Genomic DNA, 23,620 nt, shown 5'->3' on the forward strand with positions numbered 1-23,620 from the left:
TCTGGCTAGAGTGTTTCAATAGAAACAGTGACTAAGGTGACATTTGTATTTCAATCAGGGAAAAACTTGAGCCAATGTGATTGGAAATGCTGGTCGAATGCACACATTCAATGCACACATGTAATGTAGGGGCAATTCTAGCAGAATTCTAACAGAATTTTAGGGGGGCTGCGCCACTGGATAGCAATTAATACATTATTACAGCATACAGCATGGCCATTATGTAAGGAACAAACGGAAGAGCAACTCTTCCTTATACTGTAGGTCTCTGATAATGTCAGTGCAGGACAGTCTGTTGACAGTTACAGAGAGGGTTAGGGTTGTAGCTTGCAGTGCTTAAACTCCTCATTGCAAAGACAAATGGTCTATAGCAGGGGTCTTCAACAGGGGGGTCCGGGACCCCTAGGGGGTCCTCAGAGTTAATACAGGGGGTCCGCCAAATCTTTGTGTGATATGATTTTTTTTTTTTTACATTAACCACTTGAACCCTAGCATCCCTTTTTATGAGGAGAACTTAAAGCCAAAAATAGCACATCTACAAGCTCACAACAGATCGGCTATTTTTGGAAAAGAGTTATAGAGGGAAAAAAGAGCAGCAAAGGTTTATCTGAAACACAATTTTATACAATATAGAGGGGGTCCCTGCTTCATCTCTCTCTCAGCTAGGGGGTCCTTGGCCTGAAAACGTTGAAGACCCCTGGTCTATAGAGATATGGACCAAAAGCTTAAAGCCTCAATACGGTTATGCTGTTATGTTGTGGGGGACATTTTTACTGCCATGGTTTGGGTGCACTTGTCCCTATAGAGGGAAGGGTCAATGCAAATCAATACAAGCTAAAGTTATTCTGAGTAACTACCTTTATCCACAATGAAACGTTTCTATCCATGACAGGGACGTGCTGGGCCCCTAATTCAGCCTGGGAATCTCAGATAGAGAGGCCCTGATTTTTTGCAGTTTAACATGTAACCTGTGTAGCATGCAGTTTAACCTGTAACCTGTGTAGCATACAGTTTAACATGTAACCTGTTGTTTAACGTGACCTGTGTAGCATGCAGTTTAACATGTAACCTGTGTAGCATGCAGTTTAACATGTACAGTAACCTGTGTAGCATGCAGTGTAACCTGTAACCTGTGTAGCATGCAGTTTAACATGTACAGTAACCTGTGTAGCATGCAGTGTAACCTGTAACCTGTGTAGCATGCAGTTTAACATGTAACCTGTGTAGCATGCAGTTTAACCTGTAACCTGTGTAGCATACAGTTTAACGTGACCTGTGTAGCATGCAGCTTATCATGTAACCTGTGTAGCATACAGTTTAACCTATAACCTGTGTAGCATGTAGTTTAACCCGTAACCTGTGCATACATAGGATCCAACCAGAGCTTGAGCACCTGCCTGTTTGCTTTCACAGGAGCAATTGCCCTTCTCTTATTTAAATATCGGTCTTGCTGAACCACAGTTGCTCTCCACCCTGCTCTCATTCAATACAATGTAGCTTAGGTCGCTTTGTTTGAAAACGCTGAAAACGTTTTAGTTGAGCATGGCAGTCTCCAAGTATAAAAGGCACGAAAATAGCAAATAAAGTCGTCAGCACTCGCTATGCAACAGTTTTAAAAACACGCAGCAGAAGCGTGAGACATATGTCTGAGACGTTTCTCAGACATATGTGGGTGTTAAGTGTGGTTTACATTTAGACTATGCAAGTAACACTCAAAAGTGTGAACTTGCTACAGTAGGTTCTGTTGACGGGCTTTTTATTAGGGCTTATCTATGAATCATTATCGTTCATATTTGTAATTATATGAAGTATGTACAGTACACTTCTGCTAGACTGGTTTAACTTATGTTGCCTAAATTGCTACTGTCCTTCACACCAACACGGTCTCACAGGGTTGGGGGTATAGTTGGGTAGGTTTGTGCGCCTGGATGACGTATTTCCGCTTTTATGTAGATATGTCTTCAACGTTTTTCAGGTCAAGGACCCTCTAGCTGATGGAGAGATGAAGAAGGAGCCCATACTGTCTATTCTTATTTTTTAGAATGCTTTCCATTCTGTCATACAGAAAGTGAATGACGTGTGCATTGTGGCCTTGCATAGAACTTTAAAATTATGTTCAGCTCACAACCCAGACATCGTCTTTGAAATGGTCAGCCAGCTCTGTGCAGTTTTGGAGAAGTAAAAACTCCTCTATTAGTAGCTTAATGACTAGCATTACAATTCTAATTATCTTTTTTTATGTCCAATGTATTTCTATTTAAGTTCATAAAGTTAACATAAGTATAACTACATGCATTTGAAATTACATAAAAATGTTACTTTTCAGGATTCCAAATTAAAAAATAGCACAAAAAAAATGTTTTGAGCTAGATCTGCTATTTCTGCTACTTTTGTGTGACATAAAAGGGCTGACAGTATATGCAATGTGGCCGTCTGGAGTGAGTGTGGAAAAATAGTGGCCATCTCCATGATCAAAGTTGTTAACCTGTAACCTGTGTAGCATGCAGTTTGATATGTAACCTGTTTAGCATGCAGTTTAACATGTAACCTGTGTAGCATACAGTTTAATATGTAACCTGTTTAGCATGCAGTTTAACATGTAACCTGTGTAGCATTTAACATGTAACCTGTTTAGCATGCAGTTTAACATGTAACCTTTGTAGCATTTAACATGTAACCTGTTTAGCATGCAGTTTAACATGTAACCTGTGTAGCATGCAGTTTAACATGTAACCTATGTAGCAGGCAGTTTAACATGTAACCTGTGTAGCATACAGTTTAACATGTAACTTGTGTAGCATGCAGTTTAACATGTAACCTGTGTAGCATGCAGTTTAACATGTAACCTGTGTAGCATGCAGTTTAACATGTAACCTGTGTAGCATGCAGTTTAACCTGTAACCTGTGTACCTGTGTCCACTAATTCAGCCTGTGAATCTCAGATAGAGAGGCCTGGATTTTTGTTAAACATCCGGCCGGGCGGTTCTTAATTTCGGCCGTTTTTTTTTTATCCACAATAAAACCTTTCTATCCATGTCCATGATGGGAGTGATCTCTTCCAGTATGACATTGCCCTGTTGCCTCCACAGGGTACGACGTGTGTCACTGAATGCATTCATATTAAAATGATGTCAAATTGAATCATATGTCACGGCCTTCACAGTCACCAGATCTCAACCCACTTTAACACCTACAGCATGGGAGATTATGGTCTATGTGTTAAGACAGCACTCGCCCCACAATCACCAAATGAGTGAATATCTTTAAGAATGGTGTTCCATTTCTCCAGTAGAGTTCCAGAGGCGTGTACAATCAAGGTGCACAGAAGCTGTTCTGGCAGCTTGTATAGCTCAACATCTTACAAAAAAAGCATTTTTCCCCCTTTAATTTGTCCCCTATTGTTAGGGGAAATACTGGCAAATATAAAATAAATGACAAATGAAAACCAAGGCAAAAATGATGAAGCATGTACAGGCTTTGCCTTTTAGCATCATGATGATGGGTCAGGTCTGCTTGACTTGACAAATAGCTGGCTGTTGACACAGAAAAGCACTGTTATTCACCATAAAGGGACATATTGTAGTCTCTACTGTATCCAGCCCCACCAGGAAGTGCTCAGTCTAATCACTCTCTCTTTGAAGGCTGCTGGAGCAGAGCTGTCACAATGCCAGCAAACGTTCACAGGTCAGAGGAACTTTGAACCATATCCTCATGTTGTTTACCTGTGCAACTTCTGATCATGATTTGATCTGAGTTCTGCAATGTGCTTATGCAGAAGGGCGGGCCTCATTTAATGGCTATCTAGATGTTTGATTTCATTTGATCCATTATACAGTAAGGCAAGGCAAGTGTATTTGTATAGTACATTTCAACAACAAGGTCATTCAATGTGCATAAAATTACCGTAACCTCAGAATGCATAAGAGACTCAGATTATATCAAACTCAATGTTTGACACACTACTTTCAACCTCATGTCCCTATTGTGGGAATATGATTAAAAAAAACAGTAAAAAAATAGTACATATAAATACATTTAAAATACAGCAAAAAAACAGCAGCTCTACAAGTTCACATCACTTTGTGCAGATCGGATATTTTCATTAGAATGTTGGTTTCAAGTGGTTAATATATTGCTTGCTATTTTGCACCACTTGATACACTTTAAGAAGAGCCAGCGTGAGAGACTAGAAAGAGACTACAAGTACAGACACAGAGACATGACTAATTATCTCCTGTCACTTGTCCTGTTATTAGTTTGTCACTTGAGCATTAGGCAAACAAACATGGTCTATCTGTAGTGGGTGAGCCAGCCAGACTGCTCTGGCAACTGGCTCTGCCTGCACTTCCAGTCTCCTTCTTTTTTCTCTTCCTGCGTTGGTCTAATGACATAGAATGATTCACATAAAAGGAAATGTGCCCCCACTTGACCACAATGTTGGAGCATAAAGGAACCCTTCTACAGGGTATTTGCAGACAATGTCATTTCAAAACTAGTTTGGGAATGTGTGCCAAAAACAAATGGTTAATATTTCACCACTTGAGGGTCTACCAGGAAGTTGAACAAGCTGTTGCCTAAGATAACTTTCATGAACTAGAGAAAATACGCACAAATGCTTTCAAGAAAATCCTGACACCCAAAAATAAACACACATGTAACATATTCCATAGCTACTACTGCTCAGGCTGATTATTAATGAATCGATTTCGTTCTGAACAAAATCATTGAATATGCTGTGATCAATAATGATGGTAAATTCTGACCTCTTCTGGTAAATGGATGCTATAGCAAGAATGTATGTGACTGCAAAGCCATGGCCTCTGAAAGAGTTGTAACACAAAGTTCACGAGACAGGTTGTACAGAAAATGGCTTTATTTTGAATACAGCAGGAATTTCCTTTGTTTTGCTATGTCTCATACAGGTGTATCCATGCATCCAGCATTGAAACATGGCCTTCACCATTTTAACCTACTTGTGTAACTATAACAGTACAGAATGAATCATCAAGACGTGTTTTGCACTGATTATCATCATTTCACAGACACAACCTATGTTCTTTTTTTCCCTTCCCAAAACACCACAAGATTCTACTACCAAATATCAATTAAGTATATTTGCAAAACAAAAGATACTAGGATAAAAACGTTGCCTATTCATCTTGAATGACACCAGCCCTTTGAGGGCAGAGAGGAATAAATATATAAATCATACTTTATGGATAAATATATGTGACAAAATTTAACAAGTTGACTTGCAGATAATGTTTTTCCACATCACTAAATAAGGCCACAAAAACCAAACAATTTAAACAATAATGAAACACACAATAGATGAAGAATATGAATACTGTACTGTTTGGTATGTTAAATGGATATCGTGAACTGTAACAAGTAGTGTACTATCAGTAAGAGTACTGACTTATGGCACAAAGACATCTTTCCATTGACAGAAACCTCTGCATTCTGCTGGTATCAGTGGTGACAGAGTGACTAGGTTGTTGTTTTTAATTCAATGCTGATGTATCTTGGCAAAGTCTTTACAACACCAAGAGATTCACTTGCTTACTCTGCTTGCTTTGCCGAGTGCTAAAATAATTGTACATGTGCCCTGACAAAAATAAAGAAATATCATATGTATGTGAAATAAATATAATTTCAGCCATTTATAGATTCATGAACAATATTCACATTCGGTTACACACTGCAGTAAAGTTGGATCAATAAATCATCCCACCAGAGTATTTAACTCACACTGAAACATAAGAGACAAGCGAGAGAAATGTGATTCAGTTTCACATCACACATGGGCACACAAGCTGGCAACTGCAACAGCGATGTGTGTGTGTGTGTGTGTGTGTGTGTGTGTGTGTGTGTGTGTGTGTGTGTGTGTGTGTGTGTGTGTGTGTGTGTGTGTGTGTGTGTGTGTGTGTGTGTGTGTGTGTGTGTGTGCGTGTGTGTGTGTGTGCGTGTTCATTTATAAACTTTACTGACATCAAAGATATAGTGAAGCTGAATATATTTAGTCCACATTTGATCTGATGCAGAAATATGTGATTTGGATAGCAACCTGCATCAAACTACACTGCACTACACCGAACTCTTTGAACAGCTCCCACCTACACTGTCAACAACATCCATGTAGTGCTTAGGATAGAATAATATACAATGTTATCAATGCAACCATAAACTTATGCAACACAATAAGACTAGCCCAGTTCGGCTGGACCCTGGATACAGCCGGCTGTCTTATTTGTGATCAGTCAAATTTGAAATAATTGAAATATCAAATCAGTTTATTCTGCATCACTGAATGAGAGAGAAGTGTATCAGCTTTTCACATCAAAAAAGTACTTTTTTATGAAGCTCACTGAAGTGTAAAAAAAACTTTAGTTTACAAACTAATTCTCAAATCAATTCTCTTACTCAGATTTCTAGCTTTAGAAGAGGTTTGTTCATGTTTTCCAATTATAGGCTGCCCTAAGCTTGTGCACATGGACACACACACACACACACACACACGCACATGGACACACACACACACACACACACACACACACACACACACACACACACACACACACACACACACACACACACACACACACACACACACACACACACACACACACACACACACACACACACACACATACGGCCATCATATTCTAATGTATCAATGTATCATCTAAAAGTCATCTAAATTGCCCACAAAAGCAGAGCAAAACAAAACAACTAAAACATAAAATAAAATAATCTATCTATAAATTAAAATGACGCAAATCTACAATCAGTGATTCTTGTCAACGGTGGTTCTGCTATGTGAAAAGAAAACATACACAGAACAGCTCTTCATATGGATTGTTACTGACAATTGAAAAATTCAGTCGACAAAAAGACTCATTGTAGAGTCAGAGGAGTCACATTTAACTCAATGTGGAGTTAGTGCAGTCACATTTGACTCATTGTGGAGCCTGGGCAGTCACATTTGACTCATTGTGGAGCCTGGGCAGTCACATTTGACTCATTATGGAGTTAGTTGAATCACATTTGACTCATTATGGAGTTAGTTGAGTCACATTTGACTCACTGTGGAGTCAGGGGAGTCATGTTTGACTCATTATAGCACCTAGAGACTAATAGAGACACTTAGCACCTATAGCAAGATATGAACACATAGGAAAGTAAGTGGCTATTGTTTGCTTATGGTTATTGTGCATCTGCGTATGAGTAAGTGGTTATATGTGAATACATGATAATCTGTTTTCAATGAATGCTGAAAATTGTTCACAACCTCAACAAACGTAAACGTTTAAATAAAATGAATAGTCAAATAGTCAAAAAATCTCCTCAAACCTCTCTAGAGTTTCACCTCACACCTACTGTATCAAGCACAGCCACTTTAAGGTCATCTCTCACACCTATCCCACCCCGGCATATACCCACCAAAACACTCCAGTGAGGGGCCCTGCTGGTTCCTGCTATTCTCATCTTACTTCTTGTTCTTGAGTTGATTGGCCAGCCAATCAAGGCCCTCATAGAGGCCATCTCCACTCGTGGCGCAGGTGGCCTGGATATACCAATTACGATGGCGCAAGGAGTGTAAGCCCAACTTGTCTGTGAGTTCAGCAGCATTCATGGCATTCGGCAAGTCCTGTCACAGAGGTAAATGGAGTTTAAGGATGCAGCATTATCACTCTTGGAGGTATATTGTGGAAGCAAAGGCCCAGAACCACTAAAGCCCTATTTTATACTTCTTTGTACGATGGTGTCGCGCTGCAAAAATAGCCAATGCGCTGTGAGCCATTTTTGTTATGTTTTGAGAATTCTTGAGAATTTTCACCTATATTGACATGCCCAATGTCACCTATAACGACACCAGGTTGAAAGTAGTTCACTTATGGCAAGTGTTTACTTAAGACTTGTTTGATTGTTATTGTATGGAAAAACTATTAATCAGTGATGTTAAGGGCAGGGAAGGAAACATTAATCAGGGAGAGTTTCGAAATCCAATCATTACAGTGTTGTGTAGTAATTCAGGTCTGCGAATAAAGTTGCGTGCCATAACAAATTGTTATGTCTAAATATTTGCACTCCTATTACAAAACCTTTGAATAACCTGAGCACAGAGCACTGAGCACAGAAGAAAACAATTATGTACACTTTTTTTGGTCAACAGAGCGCAGCCCTAATTAAATGCTACATAAATGACTGAATGTTTGGTGCACAAGTGTACAAAAGTATGCACGTATGGTAGAGCAAAGGTTTCTGACCTGTTTGTTGGCAAACACGAGGAGCACAGCATCTCTCAACTCGTCCTCTGCCAGCATCCTCATCAGCTCCTCCCTCGCCTCGTTCACGCGCTCCCTGTCATTGCTGTCCACCACAAAGATTAGACCTGGAACAATGAACAATGAAAGATACGTGCTTTTTGTGAGAACGGAAGCTAATTCATCTTGAGTGAAATAATTCTGTGTGGCTAGACGTCTGCTTAACCACATTCGACCTGGCGTCCACATTTCACCTTTTTAGGCGCAAATGTTAAAAACGTTTGTCAAATAGGGAAAATAGCAGATCTACAAGCTCACAACGCATTGCATCGCGACATGTAGTGGGCTTGTAGATTCATTATTTTCACCACGCGCCCAGTGGTGTAAAGTAACTAAGTACATTCACTCAAGTACTGTGCTTAAGTACAATATTGAGGTACTTTTACTTTACTGGAGTATTTCCAATTTTCAATACTTTTACCTCTACTCCACTACATCTCAGAGGCAAATATTGTACTTTTACTCCTCTACAATTATTTGAACACTTTAGGTACTTTGTTACTTTGTATATTTTGATTATCATTACAAAACACACTAACCACTTCAAATTTCGGCCATTTGAAAATAGCAGATCTACAAGCTCACAATGCGTCGCATTGTGAGCTTGTAGATCGGCTATTTTCAAATTATTTTTTAAACATTTTGAACTTGTGAAATGGGACATTCTGCACAATGAATACTTTTACTTGTGTTACTTTAAGTACATTTTGATGCCAATACTTCTGTACTTTTACTCAAGTAAATTTTGATTACCGGACTTCTACTTGTAACAGAGTATTTCTACATTGCAGTATTGATACTTTTACTTAAGTAAAACATTTAAGTACTTTTTCCACCACTGCACGCGACACCGTCTTATAACGAAGTATAAAATGGGGCTTAAAAGCGGACTCTACTCACCTTGTGTGTTCTGAAAGTAGTGTCTCCATAGAGGACGGATCTTGTCTTGCCCACCAACATCCCACACAGTGAAACTGATGTTCTTGTACTCCACCGTCTCCACATTGAACCCTAACAACAGTTACATGCACATAAAAACCTCATAAAACATCTAGGTTATCAATTTATGCTTGAGTTCCAGTGGTTACCTTTAACGTCCGTCTTTTGGCCATGTTATTATAGGTGAAAATTAAAAATGTCAAAAATGTTCTTTTTAATGATAAAATTCCACAAAATAGCAAAAATAGCCAATCTACAAGCTCACAATGAGTTGCATTGTGAGCTTGTAGATTGGCTATTTTCGCTATTCTTCATATGACAAAGTACATCGGGCTTAAGTTGTTAAGAGCTAAGAGGTTCATGGTAGAACAATTTAGCCTGCTTAACTATGAAATGATACTTGTATGTCACTTTGTCTTTGCACGTACCAATCGTTGGGATAGTTGTGACTATCTCTCCCAATTTGAGCTTGTAAAGGATTGTAGTTTTTCCCGCAGCATCGAGTCCCACCATTAAAATCCTCATCTCCTTCTTTCCAATGAGGCTCTTCAACAGATTTGAGAAAATGTTCCCCATGATTCAGCAGAAGGCTCTTCAGCTTCAGTATGTGAAGTTACAACCTGAAGGCTAATTACCCCTCAGCAAATCCCAGTCCAATGAAATAGTGGGGATGAGTTGGGAATGAACTGAAAGGAAAAGAGAATAAATAACCAATTAATATTGCTGAAGCATAATTCATGATTCAGTGTCAATCAGTGTAAATACCTCTGGTCATGTTATACTGACCAGTTAAAATGCAACGAATAAGTAACAAGTATATATGGCAGTGGTGGGCAACTTTGATGATGGAGAGAGTCACTATATTTCCACTCACACTCGTCAGCTGAAATCAATAATTAATCAGTATTCCAATATTAACCTGCGGGCCACATTAAGTGAAGGTGGGGGCCGCATGTGGCCCCCGAGCCGCAAGTTGCCCATGTATGATATACAGTAGCATGAGGTTGAGGTATAACAATGTGGCCGCACACAATGGTGACAACCCTAGACCAAATGTAAGGCAAATCCTACATCTCACCAATACAATACTTCTCATCCCCAAGAAGTGAATGTCATTTACCAAATGTACACATGCCAGAACACCTTATGCATACACAAACACCCAGGACAGGTGCAACGCTAGGTTATTCAATTCTCCCACACACATTCAGAATCATGGCACAAGTGTGGAGGACAACTATGTTGGTGCCACATGACTCCAGGCTGTAGCACAATCTGTTCAAACCCTGGTCCCCTTTTCTCCTGCAAATGTTATCGTCCCCCAGATCACAAGACCCATGGAGAACATGCATAATTATGCAAAATGTCCTACATTAGCAGGCCTGTAGCTTAGTAATATCAAACACAGCCCCACCACATGTCTCTTTAAAGTAGATTTGGTCTGAGACAACCCAAAACATGCATGTCTATAGCCAATATAATGTTATTTATATATGTTTGATTCAATAAATCTAGCTCTCAACTTCAAAACGACTTGAAATATATTTTCCAGAGAGACAACTCTCACCTAACCAGCTGACTGGATTGGATTATACTTTTACTCCCCTACCATTTTCTATTTATAGATTTTGAGTATTATTACAAAACATACATTAACCACTTCAGCCAACCATACATTTCAGCCATTTGAAAATAGCAGATCTATAAGCTCACAATGAGTCACGATGCGACGCATTGTGATCTTCTATTTTCAAAAGATTTTAATGCATTTAAAAATGTGTGAAATGTGTGACATTCTGCACAACGAGTAGGCTACTTTCTACTTTTGGTACTTTTACTCCTAAAGTATTTTTTTAATTCCCGACTCTTACTTGTAAACAGAGTATTTCTACATTGCAGTATTGATACTTTTACTTAAGTAAAAACTGTGAGTACTTTTTCCACCACTGATAAATAGCCTACTGCATGGTTGTAGCATTATAGGCCACGGTTAGTTGGCCCCGAATGCGTCCTTTCCATCAAAGCACTGTCCATGGTCCTGAACGTGGTTGCCACACTATAGCACCGTATTCCGATTCCGACATAATAATCCGTTCATTTTCAAAAATATGATCTATAAAACTGTGAATTAAGACCATGGATAGAGATTTAATACGCCGATTCTCTATCTTGAATGTCAGCTAACGTTATAGCCATTGGACCTGCGAATTTCCCAATGTGATTTGATTTATCAGCTTTAACACCATCTCGCCTCTCCAGCACTTTACCAATGAATTGAATCTACCATGATGTTCCTGATGTCCTTCTGATCAGAGCCGGTAGCAGCACCGCTTCCATTTCTAGCTTCGGTTGTTTTAGCCATGGATCAAGACTAGACTATGTATTTGATCGATTTTTACATTTTTATATAAAAATGTCAAAATCGATAAAGAATACATCTACGATAGTCTTGATCCAAGGCTACTTAGGTTTCATGGTGATGAAATAGACAGTGCGGTCATTCAGTGTCATGATTACAACCACCCCATTCATCCGCACATTACAGTTCAATTGGAATCCGCTTCCCAAATGTGCTCTAGCCGTAAGACAAGCCAAACATTCGGAGAAGATGAACCGTTATAAGCATTTACGCACAAATCTTTATTCTATTTTCTCAGGTTAATGGTGCCATCATCCTCACTTACCTTATAGCTGAAAGAAGTCACACGCAAATGTCTCACGATATTTTCATTGGAGGGGTTGGCTAAGGTCTCGCGATACAAAATGCATGGGCTAGGTTCAAGACCAGCGGTCTAATCAAGTACTGTACAATTTTGAGGCATTTTTACTTTACTTCAGTATTTCCAGTTTTCCGTACTTTTACTTCTAATCCAATACATCTCAAAGGCAAATATTGTATTTTTACTCCACTACAATTATTGGAAAACTTTAGTTACTTTGTAGATTTTTATTATTATTACAAAACATGCATTATACCCACTTCAGCCCTATACACATTTTGGCCATTTGAAAATAGCCGATCTACAAGCTCACAATGCATAACGATGCGACGTATTGTGAGCCTGTAGATCTGCTATTTTCAAACGATTTTTATACATTTGAAAACTTGTGAAATGGGACATTCTGCATAATGAATATGTTCTACTTTTGGTACTTTAAGTACATTTTGATACCAATACTTTTGTACTTTTACTCAAGTAAATGTTGAATTCCGGACATTTACTTGTAACAGAGTATTTCTACATTGCAGTATATAACATAGGCGATGATGATGATTATAACAGGCGGCATCTCCCTGCAATAAGTAGCAGCCTACTGTCAGTTGTTGTCTGTCCTGCACTGCCCTCCAGCGGTACTAGTAGGTAACAGCGACATTTCCGTTTTCCACCCACCACCACTGGATCTGGATGCTGGCGGAATGTGTGAGGCGGGCACACACACACACACACACACACACACACACACCACCACCACAGCGTAATCTGGGTGGACAACCGACCCCCCGTTATCACTGTAGCACTATTACACCTCAGCATTACCTGGCAAGGACCCAGACGTCAAGTTTAACTAAGCCCTCTTAACTGATCGTGTGCAGAGCACTGACTCGACGCTCTCACACACACATCATCAGGCTTTGAACCGTGAAGAGAAGACGGAAGTTGGATGGTTTTCCACAGAAACTTTTTACTTTTACAATGAAGAAGACTGCAGTTGTTCTGCTCCTGTTTGCTGCTCTGACTTGTGTTGCAGCGCAGGACGAAGAGGAAAATGGATCGCAACAAGAGTTATTGGTGGAGACCCTGGTAAGCAACTGTACTATCATACACACACACACACTGTAACATCTGTTGATGCAGTCGGCGAGTTATTGTGGCTGAACAGCTGGATTAACTCTTGTTTTGCCTCAAGGTGAAACCTGAAACTTGCTCTGTACTTTCGCAAATGGGAGACACTCTACAAATCCACTACACGGTAAGGAAATAAACGATCGTGCACTTTATTATCTATATTTCTGTATCCACTGTTGTGGCTGTGTATGGTTGGTAAGTATATGGTTAATTTGCATGTTGCAATTCATTTGTAGTGAAATTTGCCTACTGATGACTAACACACTCGTCTATGTGGCACATCTGCATGCATGTGCGTGCGGACACCGTTTTAACCATGTTCCACTGACAGTGAAACATCACCAGGCAAAAACACGTCAACCGTTATTTGACGCAAGAGCTTATTGGTATGTGAAGATCAGACGGTTTGAATTGTTGGGCTTTGACCGATGCGTCAGAAAGCGTCTGTCTTTGGCGTGCCAGACATTCTACTATGCCGTGTGATGGGGAGGTGCAACACGTCAGCAATCTGGGTCCTCGTCAGTGTAGTAGGCTAGTCCACACTGTTTACACACGCCCATGTGATGTGATGACTCTTATTTGTCATATGTAGGCATGAAGCATATGTTTGTTTGTTTTACGTTCTGTTTATTGAGTTTTTGGGGATTTTTTTTTTACATACTAACAGGTCATATAGGCATGTACTGAAGCAAGTAAACAAGGTATCTCAAAATAGTTAAGAAAATCAGCTGGTAACAGGATAAGTAAATATTAAGAGTGAGAAAAAAGATACATTGAATAAGGTATACAGGCATATGTTGTGTTGTGTTTTCACATGTGTACTTTTCTGTACAAAACATTTTTGTATTTTGATTGTTTTATGATTTTAAATGTTTGTTTTTTTTATTATATTTTTTATTATTGTACTTTACTAAACAGGGCAGACTGATAGATGGCAAGGTGATTGATTCATCGTTATCCCGGGACCCCCTTGTAGTTGAGCTGGGGAAGAGGACAGTCATTCCTGGTAAAAATGGCAGTTAAATACTATGTGTAGGCTCTGCTTTTTGCTTCCACGCACTTTCATCAGATTACGTTTAGCATGTATAAGCATAAGTCCAGCCTGTTATATTTGTGTTTGCTTTATTGACTTTGTACATATGTTCTTATCAGGTCTGGAGCAAAGCTTAGTTGGAGTTTGTGAAGGGTAAGTTAAAAATAACATTCAAATAATAACAATATAATAATAATAATGTAATAAATTAATATCACAATTAATTACATACTTTTACAAATGGTGATTATGACAATGCTTTAGCAAAGGAATCTGGCAATTCCTTTATAAAATGTATTGTGAATGCTTATGTATTTCATGACACACCAGACAAACAATCAAGGCCACTATTCCATCACACCTTGCATATGGAAAACGAGGATACCCCCCTACAATTCCAGGTATCACACACTCACACGCACACGCACACACACACACACACACACACACACACACACACACACACACACACACACACACACACACACACACACACACACACACACACACACACACACACACACACACACACACACACACACACACACAAAGAAATAACAACTTTCAGACCTCTCAGATCAGACACTGGTCTCCTGACTGTACCTATTAAAATATAAATCTGGAGGAGGTGAATGTACATTTGGTCTTTATGGCCCTACTCTCTGGGGGTGTTGCGTTTTATGTGGTACTTTATGTTTATGTGTTTGGATGTGCATTTATTTTATTTATACTACTTTTGTTGTCCTTTAATGTGAAGAATATTGAATTTACTGTGTATGGAATGTGCTATACAAATAAACTTGACTTCACACACACACACGCACACACACCCTGACAAAGGTTTTGTGCTGTCCCAGGTGACGCTACCCTTGAGTTTGAAGTGGAGGTGGTGTCCCTCACGCAGCAGACCCCATGGCAGAAGATGGTGAACGATGTGTTTCCTCTAGTGTGTCTGGGCTTGGTGCCAACTCTGCTAGGTATGGTGGGACTCTATCTCTATAAAAAGGCCAGCAACCAGTCCGGCAAGAAGAAGGCGAAGGATAAGAAGAAGAAGAAATGAGAACAAGCCACAAAACTATTTAAATAAAAAACCCAAAAAAGGATTATGTTGTAATGTCAATTGAGTTTATTTGTTGATGATACGATATACCATCTAAACCACTTTAACCCTGGTGTACCTATTTTGGGCATGTCATTTTAGGCTATTTGAGCATAGCAGTTCTACAAGTTCACATTATGAGCTTGTAGATTGGCTATTTTCTGGAGAAAAAAAAGTTCTGTTAAGTGGTTAACAGGTAATGTAAAGTAAAAGAAAAATATTGGAATTGACACCACTGTGGTTTCTGTAGGCCAGGGGTCTTCAACAGGCGGTCTGGGGGGACCCCTAGGGGGTCCTCAGAGTTATTACAGGGGGGCCGCCAATTTTTGTTTGATATTATTATTTGTTTTACATTAACCACTTGAACCCTAGCATCCCTTTTCTGAGGAGAACTTTAGCCAAAAAATAGCAGATCTACAAGCTCACAACGCCTCGCACTGCGAGGCGTTGTGAGCTTGTAGATCGGCTATTTTTGGCCAAGAGGTATATATATATAGGTGTAGAGGAGAAAAAAGAGCAGATCAAGTTAAAAAAAAACAATTTGAATCTGAAACCCAATTTTATACAATATAGAGGGGGTCCCTGCTTCATCGCTGAGTATTGGGTGTGGTACCTGTCTGAGTATTGGGTGTGGTACCTGTCAGGGGGCGTTCCATGTTACAGTGTGCGCTGCACCACGTGCGCTGCCTCGATGACAGTGTGATGTTTTTGCTGTCTGTCTCTAATCATTGGCACAGCGAGAGTTTGCTGGGACACCATGAGCAGAGGGTTGCGCTGGCGGAGGACGTTGTCGCTGACAGAAATGCCATCCAGGTACTGCCGCAGTAGAGCCTGTAGCTGTTGGTTCTCTTGCGTCAGAGCCGCTTCCTCTTTTTCCAGACTCAGGCGCTCCAGAAGTACCTTATTATAACGCTGCCAGAATCTCTCCAAATCCCAATAGTCGGTCATTGCCTAAAGTCAGAGTCACAGATTGGGATGTTTCAGTAATAACACAGTTCTAATGTATGTTACAATTCCACTGTGCCAAAATGACTGATTACCTTTGCTAGTTCTTCGGCAGGTGGTTCCATTGCTTGAGCTCTCACTTGGTCTTCTTCCTCTAGTGTGAGAGAGGACATATAGAAGGGCAGGACTTTTTCCCGGTCACTTTCTAGCTTGCGGCACATCTCGGCTCGACGTAGAAGCTTCTCCCCCTGAATCAGCCCAGAGGACGCAATGGCCATTTACATTCATTATTTTGTCAAATGTGGTGTTGACATCCGTGTATTTAGCCAATCTGTGGATGGGCAATTTTGATTTAACATGCACAGGTATCTTAACCACTTAAACCCTATATACAAGTTGACCAGGGTCAGCCTATTTGCCTAATAGCCAATCTACACACTCACAACATGTTGCAAACTTATAGATCTGCAATTTATTTGAATGTTCACCCCCAGAACAGGGATGCTATGGTTCAAGTGCTTAATTCCATTAAAACCGGGAAAGCGATCTGTGTCATTTTAGATTTTAGCGTTGGCTATTCAACAATAGCAGATATACAAGCTCACAGCGCGTCAATAAGTGCCGCGCTGCAATTTTTTGTACTTTTTGGGAAAAATCTTGAAAGTGTTTGAAATATCTTGAATTTTGCTTCTTTTATTTATTTTGTACAGATTTTTTTACACAAATCTTCTCTTCTGGGGGTCCCTGGCACAAAACATTTTCAGATGGATGTCCGCGGACAAATATATATAAATGTGGGGGTCCTTGGCACGGAAAAGAAAAATAACTGATTTAGAAGGCATTAGTAGAATCGGCCGTAGGTCTTAATGAGTTACGTCATGAATGGCTAGAAATACAAACTGCAGTCAAATAATGACAACCACCTTAGCAACAATGTCCTGCAGCTTCTTGGCAGCTGTGTTGCTGTGGATGACAAGGTCAGTGAGCCGGCTCTTCTCTGAGGCATGAGCACGACTCATCTGAGCCTTGAGCTGGCGAGTCTGGAGGGTCACCTTCTCTCTGGCAGCTCTCAGTTCTCCTGCTGCGGCCTCGCTCTCTCTCTGGTTAGAGCTTAGACTTGCACGCAGCATGGAGATAGAGTCCTAAGAAAAGAAAATAGTTACCACAACATGTTTTTAATGTGGTATTTAAGCATCTATAGAAGTAGCAAGATACATATGTACATGTACAAAACAATATTCTGCGTAGTACTTTGAATGCCAGGCAATTTGGTAGACACTTCAAACAGTGTTGATATGCCATCCAAAACAAAAATAACCCAAAAATATAAAACATTGTAAAGGTTGACCAAGCGGCCAAGGCTCCAAAAACGAACAAGTTCAGAATTTGCAGATCGTTGAGTTTTATTTCTCTCACACTCACAATATGCAGCAGGTAGATAGTGAAAAATAAATAAGACATGGAAAAATAGACTTACAAAAACTATAGAATTACTTAAAGCACAACTAAAGAACACACCATACAGTGACTGCACAACAAGGCTATCCCATAAATAAGGGGGCTGGCAGCTCTGTCTCACAGCTGTTAACGCTTTGCTTGCCAAGTTCAACTAACTGACTGTCACTTGCAGCCTCCTTTAAATAGGGAGTGGATCCTACCACAAGCACAGAAACAATTAACCTTAAACTGAGCTTATCTACAAGCTTACAACTATCTGATGAATAAATAACCTACCACATAAATAGATGTTGTACCTTAAACTAAACACCATTTTGGGTTTGCATTTACTTCAAAAAGACATAGAAATACTTTGCTCATTAACATTGTCAAACACCCCTCCTCCTCTACAGTACATGGCACGTTCCACCCCTTCTTAAACCCAATTGACTAGCCTGTTCTGTTTTCGGCAGTTACCAGTCAGATTCAGAGGGTGCCAAACAAACATTTCAGATCCGTTCCAATAAACAGTGTTTAAATAAACCAAGTTTGAACCCCTGAAGTCTGTGTCATTTCTACATTGAATACAGGTCAAAATCATATGCTACAAGATACAAATAGTCCCTTCCCACTTAGTGTGTCTATGTATAGGGCACGGGCTGCCCCGTGACAAACAAACAAATGATATGGATAGCCCTTTAGACAGCTTAATTAAAACCCTAACTCTTATTAAGATCCCCTAGAGTTTCCTCTATGTCCTGAAGGAGACCTGGACAAGAGTTTGATACAAAAAAAGGTGCAGATTTAGAGATACAGTACTATAATGCATCCTTGTGTGCAGGTCACGCAACCATTGCAGTACTAATACTAACCTGCATCTTCTGCAATGTATGGGTCTGGGATTCAATCTCTTGTGCACTGCTTTGGTCACGGGCGCGCAGTGCCTCATAAGCGATGCGACGATCCTCAGTAGCTTCCTTATAACTCTGCTGGGCCTGCTGGTACTGACACCACAGAGTCTTAACGGATCCCTCCAGCTGGTTCCGCAGGTCATGCTTCTCTTTGATGTGCTAAACAGATTAGCAGTGGGAGATAGGATATAAAACTGTGGTCGTTGACACCAAGTCTGACATTGCGCGCAACAAATGTAATCAGCTTTTCTACCATGAAAGCATGGATGCAATCTAAATGTTTAGGAATGTGTGACACAATGCTTGCTTGTGTGGTTCCCACATCTTTTTTTGTGCCTATGGGTTCCAGTTATGATTTGGGAGTGACACTGATTTAAAATGTTTTGCAAGATATACCCTGTTTTTGATCTCATCTCTAGTGCTCTGGTAGTCCTGCCGGGCTTCACCGACCACCTCGCCGTAGCGCTGCTCCATCGCAAAAGTCACATCCTCCAAGTAGACAAACTCTTGCTGATGCAATGACAATAACTTCTCTCTGACAAACACAAAGTAAGTAGACTCACATCAATTACCATGCAGCAAGGGACATTGATACTAGTTAAAATGGCCGATAGACACACGCACGCACGCACGCACACACACACACACACACACACACACACACACACACACACACACACACACACACACACACCTCTCAGAGTTGAACTCGGAACTCAACTCCTGCTGGCCGCCATTCCATTGTTCCTCGTGAGAGGCCAGTCTGTCTCTCTGCAGAGCCTGCAGTGACTCTACAAAGTACAGGTGAGAGCGCAGGGCCTGGGCTGACTGCTGCTCTGCCTCATGAAGATCCCTCACCAAACACTGAATCACAAGGTTTGAGGTTATACAAATACGCAACAAAAGACACACACACACACACAAAATGCAAATAAAACCAACAACACAATCAATAATGTACATTTGGAAAATCATCATGAGCTGAAGGAGGATAAAGTCACCTTAACGACGCTATTCTTGTGATCAAGAACCCGTTCAAAGGTCTGCCTGGACACATCAATGTCATTACGTAACTCTGCCGCGCGAGTGTGGCGAAGAACAGTCCGCCACTGCTGCGTCAGTTTGTGTAGGTTGACAGCGCTGTTCTTCTCTTCCTTGTGCAACTTATCCTGATGTCAAAGGCATGACAATTGAAACAGACAAGGGGTTGATGATGCATAGGACCAAAATCCAAACAAGTTGAAATGTAGCCTAAAAGAATGATGGTGATCCATGCTGTCTTTGTTTGTGTGATGAAGTAGCCTACCTTAAGGAACTGGGTAAGCATCTCCTCTTTCCTTTTGGCCATCTCATCCTCTGCTTGGGCTCTATGCTTCATATAAAGGAGTCTCTCCTCCTCTGTCATCCCACCCTGCCTACCCCCACCACCCTTTTTAACTCTTTTCTTTGGCATAGTCTCTCCTTCAGGTAGGCTTGTTTTAGTTTTGACTCACTGAAGCACTTGCTTGTGTCTCTAATTGTGAGCGATTCAACCTGGAAAAAAAAGAAATAATTGTATTAATAGTTCATAGTTTAGAACAAAACAGTTTAATTTATACTATATTAAAATGCAAGCCAAGCATTAGCTAAGTAACCTATGTTTTTATTTTTCATAGGAGAGAGAGAGGGGATCTGCCTTCTCGACTGTCATGTGAACCTGCCATATTTTGAGTAAATTGTAGGCCTGTATATTGTGGTTTGATTTTGTGTTCTCCTTTTGTATTTTGCTAATGAGGGGCCCATTTCATTGGAGTTCTTGTAACTTGTGTTCCAATTGCAGAAGGTAGGGTACCATCAACAGCAGTATTATTGTAGTAGTTATTTATTTGCTTGTTTTGTATGTAATGCTTATTGCATTAACATTTGAACAAATCTTGTTCAAATCAAAGAGATTTTAAAATTCAAAAACGTATTATTTGCAGCATCAAAACTTTGATTCTGCATTCTTTCACACTGTCACCCCATCTCTAGAAAAGCAAACACTTTTAGAGTTAAGTACCTTCCATGATTGTGAGATTTTACACTACAGAAACATTCTAATGATGTACTTGCTAATTACAAATGTATCTTACAATCGCTGACATAACGTACAGTGAGCTTAACATACCTGTGAGCACCATGATGAGCATCCTCTCTGTTGTTGTGTATGGTCTCCTAGCAACGTTTTTTTTTTTTTTTTTTTTTTACTTCCTTTACATTTGCAAAAACTAAAATGAATCCAGTTACGCTGGCCAATGAGAATGTATTTACATCAAGTTATCGACAACGCAATGTACCGTTGCCGTGTCAAGGTTTTTCATTTACTGTAGTTGTACATTTGATAAATACATTTAACTCACAGGTAGCCGATAGATGCGCATGTTTTATCATCACATGTGGGCCGCCAGACCCCTATAACCAGTGTTGCCAGCTTTTGCGAGAGAAACAAGCAACCAGGTCTATGAAAACAAGCCCAAAAGAAGCGAGCCCTAGCTTCTACATTGGCTATTTGAAAATGGCTGATCTACAAGTTCACAACGCGTTGCGATGCCACGCGTTGTGAGCTTGTAGATCTGCTATTTAAAAAATACAAACAAATCTTTTTTTTACAAGATTTTTACAACACAAATCTTGTATGGCATAACATATTTTTAGGTGGGGGTCTGCAGACAAATTCATATTAATTTGGGGGTCCACATGAAAATGCTTGAGAACCACTGGCTTAAACAACATTTGGGAAACAAGACCAAAATAATAAGCAACTACCCCAAAAAAAAAAACCGCAACCCGCAACCACCAAGCAACTTCACAGAAAAATAAGCTTTAATTCGCTTATAATACGCGGACATGGCAACGCTGATCGAGTAAGGTTAAATCCGCCCAGGCGAACCACGCTTAGTACTAAAACGTGCATCCACAATGCAGTATGCGCATGCGCATACCCGCTATTTCAGTATTTATTTATCATTTTTAGCTCAAAAGAAAGCGTTATTATACAAATATTTTACCGTGGGATATTATGTTTAATACTTGACTTTATTAAAGTGGGGGGATACTGCCATTCGTTTTTACTTTTAGGATTTTAATAATATATCGAGTATGGCACGGGCGGAACCGGAAATATAGTTCCTGTGCAGCCTCTTCCGGTCCTCTTTCTATCTCTCCGTCAACATGGTGAGTGCGGCGTCGAGGCGCTCCCGTTGACTAAACCTAATAAAATGGCCAATTATTTAAATAGGAACGAAAATGTGACTAGTTCGTATGTATAGTAACATATATTACTCGTATTATTCGAGATAATCTCGAATTGGCGCAGCATATCGGATAAAAAACAAGGCCTGGCCTTGAGGTAGCATTGTTAGCTAGCTAGCTACCTTGTGCATGTGTTCTCTGAGCAGGTCCATAATGTGATACTCAGGGTTGTTCAGTACAAGTCATAAGAAACAGTCCGCACTCATTAAAGATAATATTTTTGCGTGTTTCATCTTACCGCAGTAGCAGTCTGACAAACAAATGACGTTTTATTTTGGCTTCTCGATCCTTCAGAAAACGCTCAAGGCCTGAGAAGCCGAAACGCGTTAAATTAGCTACTGCTGCGGTAAATTGAAAGACTCCTAAATGCCTTTCGAGCAAATTCACTGACCTGTGATTTGAGACTATGGTCGTAATGTAAAGTTGAATACAATGGGATGTAAGGTATCTTACAGATGTTGATGCGTTGTGCTGTTTTACTGTACAGCATCAACATACACGCACTGGCCCATTGTGACCGCCTGTCAAAAGCTAATTCCTCCTGACAATATCATGAGGAATTCGCTTTTATTGACACAATGACATGTCTCCACATGACATGATCCAATATCGATAACAAATCAATATTTATCCTTATTCCTATCATTGAATCCTGATCATGACCAACTTTTAATGTGAATGCTGTTGAAATGCAGCAGTATTCAGGAAGTAATGGTGTGTTCTTCACATTATTGTCTTCATCTTTAGAAGTAATGTATTGTTTCTGTTTTCTAGACCAAAAAGAGAAGGAACAACGGTCGTGCAAAGAAGGGCCGTGGGCATGTGCAGCCCATCCGCTGCACCAACTGTGCCCGTTGTGTGCCCAAGGATAAGGCCATCAAGAAGTTTGTGATCAGGAACATCGTTGAGGCCGCAGCTGTCAGGGACATCTCAGAGGCCAGCGTCTTTGATTGTGAGTATATTTAATAATTGACTAGTTAAAGGAGTGTTTCACCCAAAAATTACTTATTTTCCATCAATTACATACCCCATGAAGTCTTCAATTCATAGTTTTGTTTTTGTCTCATTCCTAACCAATAATTTGATCGGCGGAGGCGTCATCAAGGAGGCAGTAAGACTCAAATGACCTGCATTTGAGTCTCCTATCGGAGAGACCTCCGGTCATCAAATTATTGGCTTAGGAATACGACAAACCAAAACTACATGAATTCAAGGCTTCATGGGGTGTGTAATTGATAGAAAATAAATCATTTCTTGGGTGAACTACTCCTTTAACCACGTAAGCCCTTTGTTATGCTTTAAAAAATGCCATTATTTTGCCTATATAGCTACATGACCAACATTATGGTTGCACTGGCACAACAGTAAAATGTTAAAAGTAGTATGTCTTCTATCCTCTTTACAGCGTACGTGTTGCCCAAGCTGTACGTGAAGCTCCACTACTGTGTGAGCTGTGCCATCCACAGCAAGGTGGTGAGGAACCGTTCCTGTGAGGCCAGGAAGGACCGCACCCCACCCCCCAGGTTCAGGCCTCAGGTATTGTAAACTTTCGTGAAGAAATTTCAATAACCTGTATAAATAAAGGTTGACTTAAAATCCTGTTCAGATATATCTTGTTAATATTATTAAATCTAACTTACCCATGATTCTCTTCACAGGGTGGTGCACCCAGAGCTCCTCCGAAGCCCATGTAAAGATGTGTGTAAAGAGAAATCAAGAAATGTACACCATCAGTTAATAAATGTTTATAAAAAAGAACTTGCAAGGCTCAATGGCTGTCATTAACGGAATACCATGCAATTGTAGTAAAG

At 40.1% G+C, this 23,620-nt stretch overlaps 4 protein-coding genes across 4 annotated transcripts; 2 read left to right on the top strand and 2 right to left on the bottom strand.

Moving 5' to 3' along the window:
• Positions 1-7,489: 7,489 nt before the first annotated feature.
• LOC311049644 (ADP-ribosylation factor 3-like) lies at positions 7,490-11,984 on the bottom strand (the record flags this gene model as incomplete). Its single annotated transcript, XM_084063380.1, has 5 exons — positions 11,951-11,984; positions 9,695-9,952; positions 9,228-9,338; positions 8,271-8,395; positions 7,490-7,651 (listed from the first exon to the last, which is right to left on the bottom strand). Exons 2-5 carry the CDS (start codon positions 9,840-9,842, stop codon positions 7,490-7,492), a joined length of 546 nt encoding a protein of 181 aa, XP_083919506.1. The 5' UTR covers positions 9,843-9,952; positions 11,951-11,984.
• Positions 11,985-12,704: 720 nt separating this feature from the next.
• fkbp11 (FKBP prolyl isomerase 11) lies at positions 12,705-15,250 on the top strand. The gene is made up of 6 exons (XM_084062500.1): positions 12,705-13,069; positions 13,176-13,238; positions 14,033-14,120; positions 14,267-14,300; positions 14,478-14,548; positions 15,005-15,250. The coding sequence occupies exons 1-6, from the start codon at positions 12,962-12,964 to the stop codon at positions 15,205-15,207; spliced, it is 567 nt and encodes a 188-aa protein (XP_083918626.1). The 5' UTR covers positions 12,705-12,961; the 3' UTR covers positions 15,208-15,250.
• A 653-nt stretch (positions 15,251-15,903) lies between these two features.
• drc2 (dynein regulatory complex subunit 2) lies at positions 15,904-19,992 on the bottom strand (the record flags this gene model as incomplete). Its single annotated transcript, XM_084061583.1, has 8 exons — positions 15,904-16,197; positions 16,287-16,439; positions 17,115-17,333; positions 18,501-18,698; positions 18,936-19,074; positions 19,234-19,403; positions 19,541-19,708; positions 19,846-19,992. 8 exons carry the CDS (start codon positions 19,990-19,992, stop codon positions 15,904-15,906), a joined length of 1,488 nt encoding a protein of 495 aa, XP_083917709.1.
• Positions 19,993-21,657: 1,665 nt separating this feature from the next.
• On the top strand, positions 21,658-23,567 carry LOC311049384 (small ribosomal subunit protein eS26). Its single transcript, XM_084062950.1, has 4 exons — positions 21,658-21,731; positions 22,584-22,761; positions 23,215-23,345; positions 23,468-23,567. Exons 1-4 carry the CDS (start codon positions 21,729-21,731, stop codon positions 23,501-23,503), a joined length of 348 nt encoding a protein of 115 aa, XP_083919076.1. The 5' UTR covers positions 21,658-21,728; the 3' UTR covers positions 23,504-23,567.
• The last annotated feature ends 53 nt before the right edge of the window (positions 23,568-23,620 follow it).

The sequence above is a fragment of the Gymnoscopelus microlampas genome (genome assembly GCF_963454915.1).
Source record: "Gymnoscopelus microlampas genome assembly, chromosome: 7".
Lineage (NCBI taxonomy): Eukaryota > Metazoa > Chordata > Actinopteri > Myctophiformes > Myctophidae > Gymnoscopelus > Gymnoscopelus microlampas.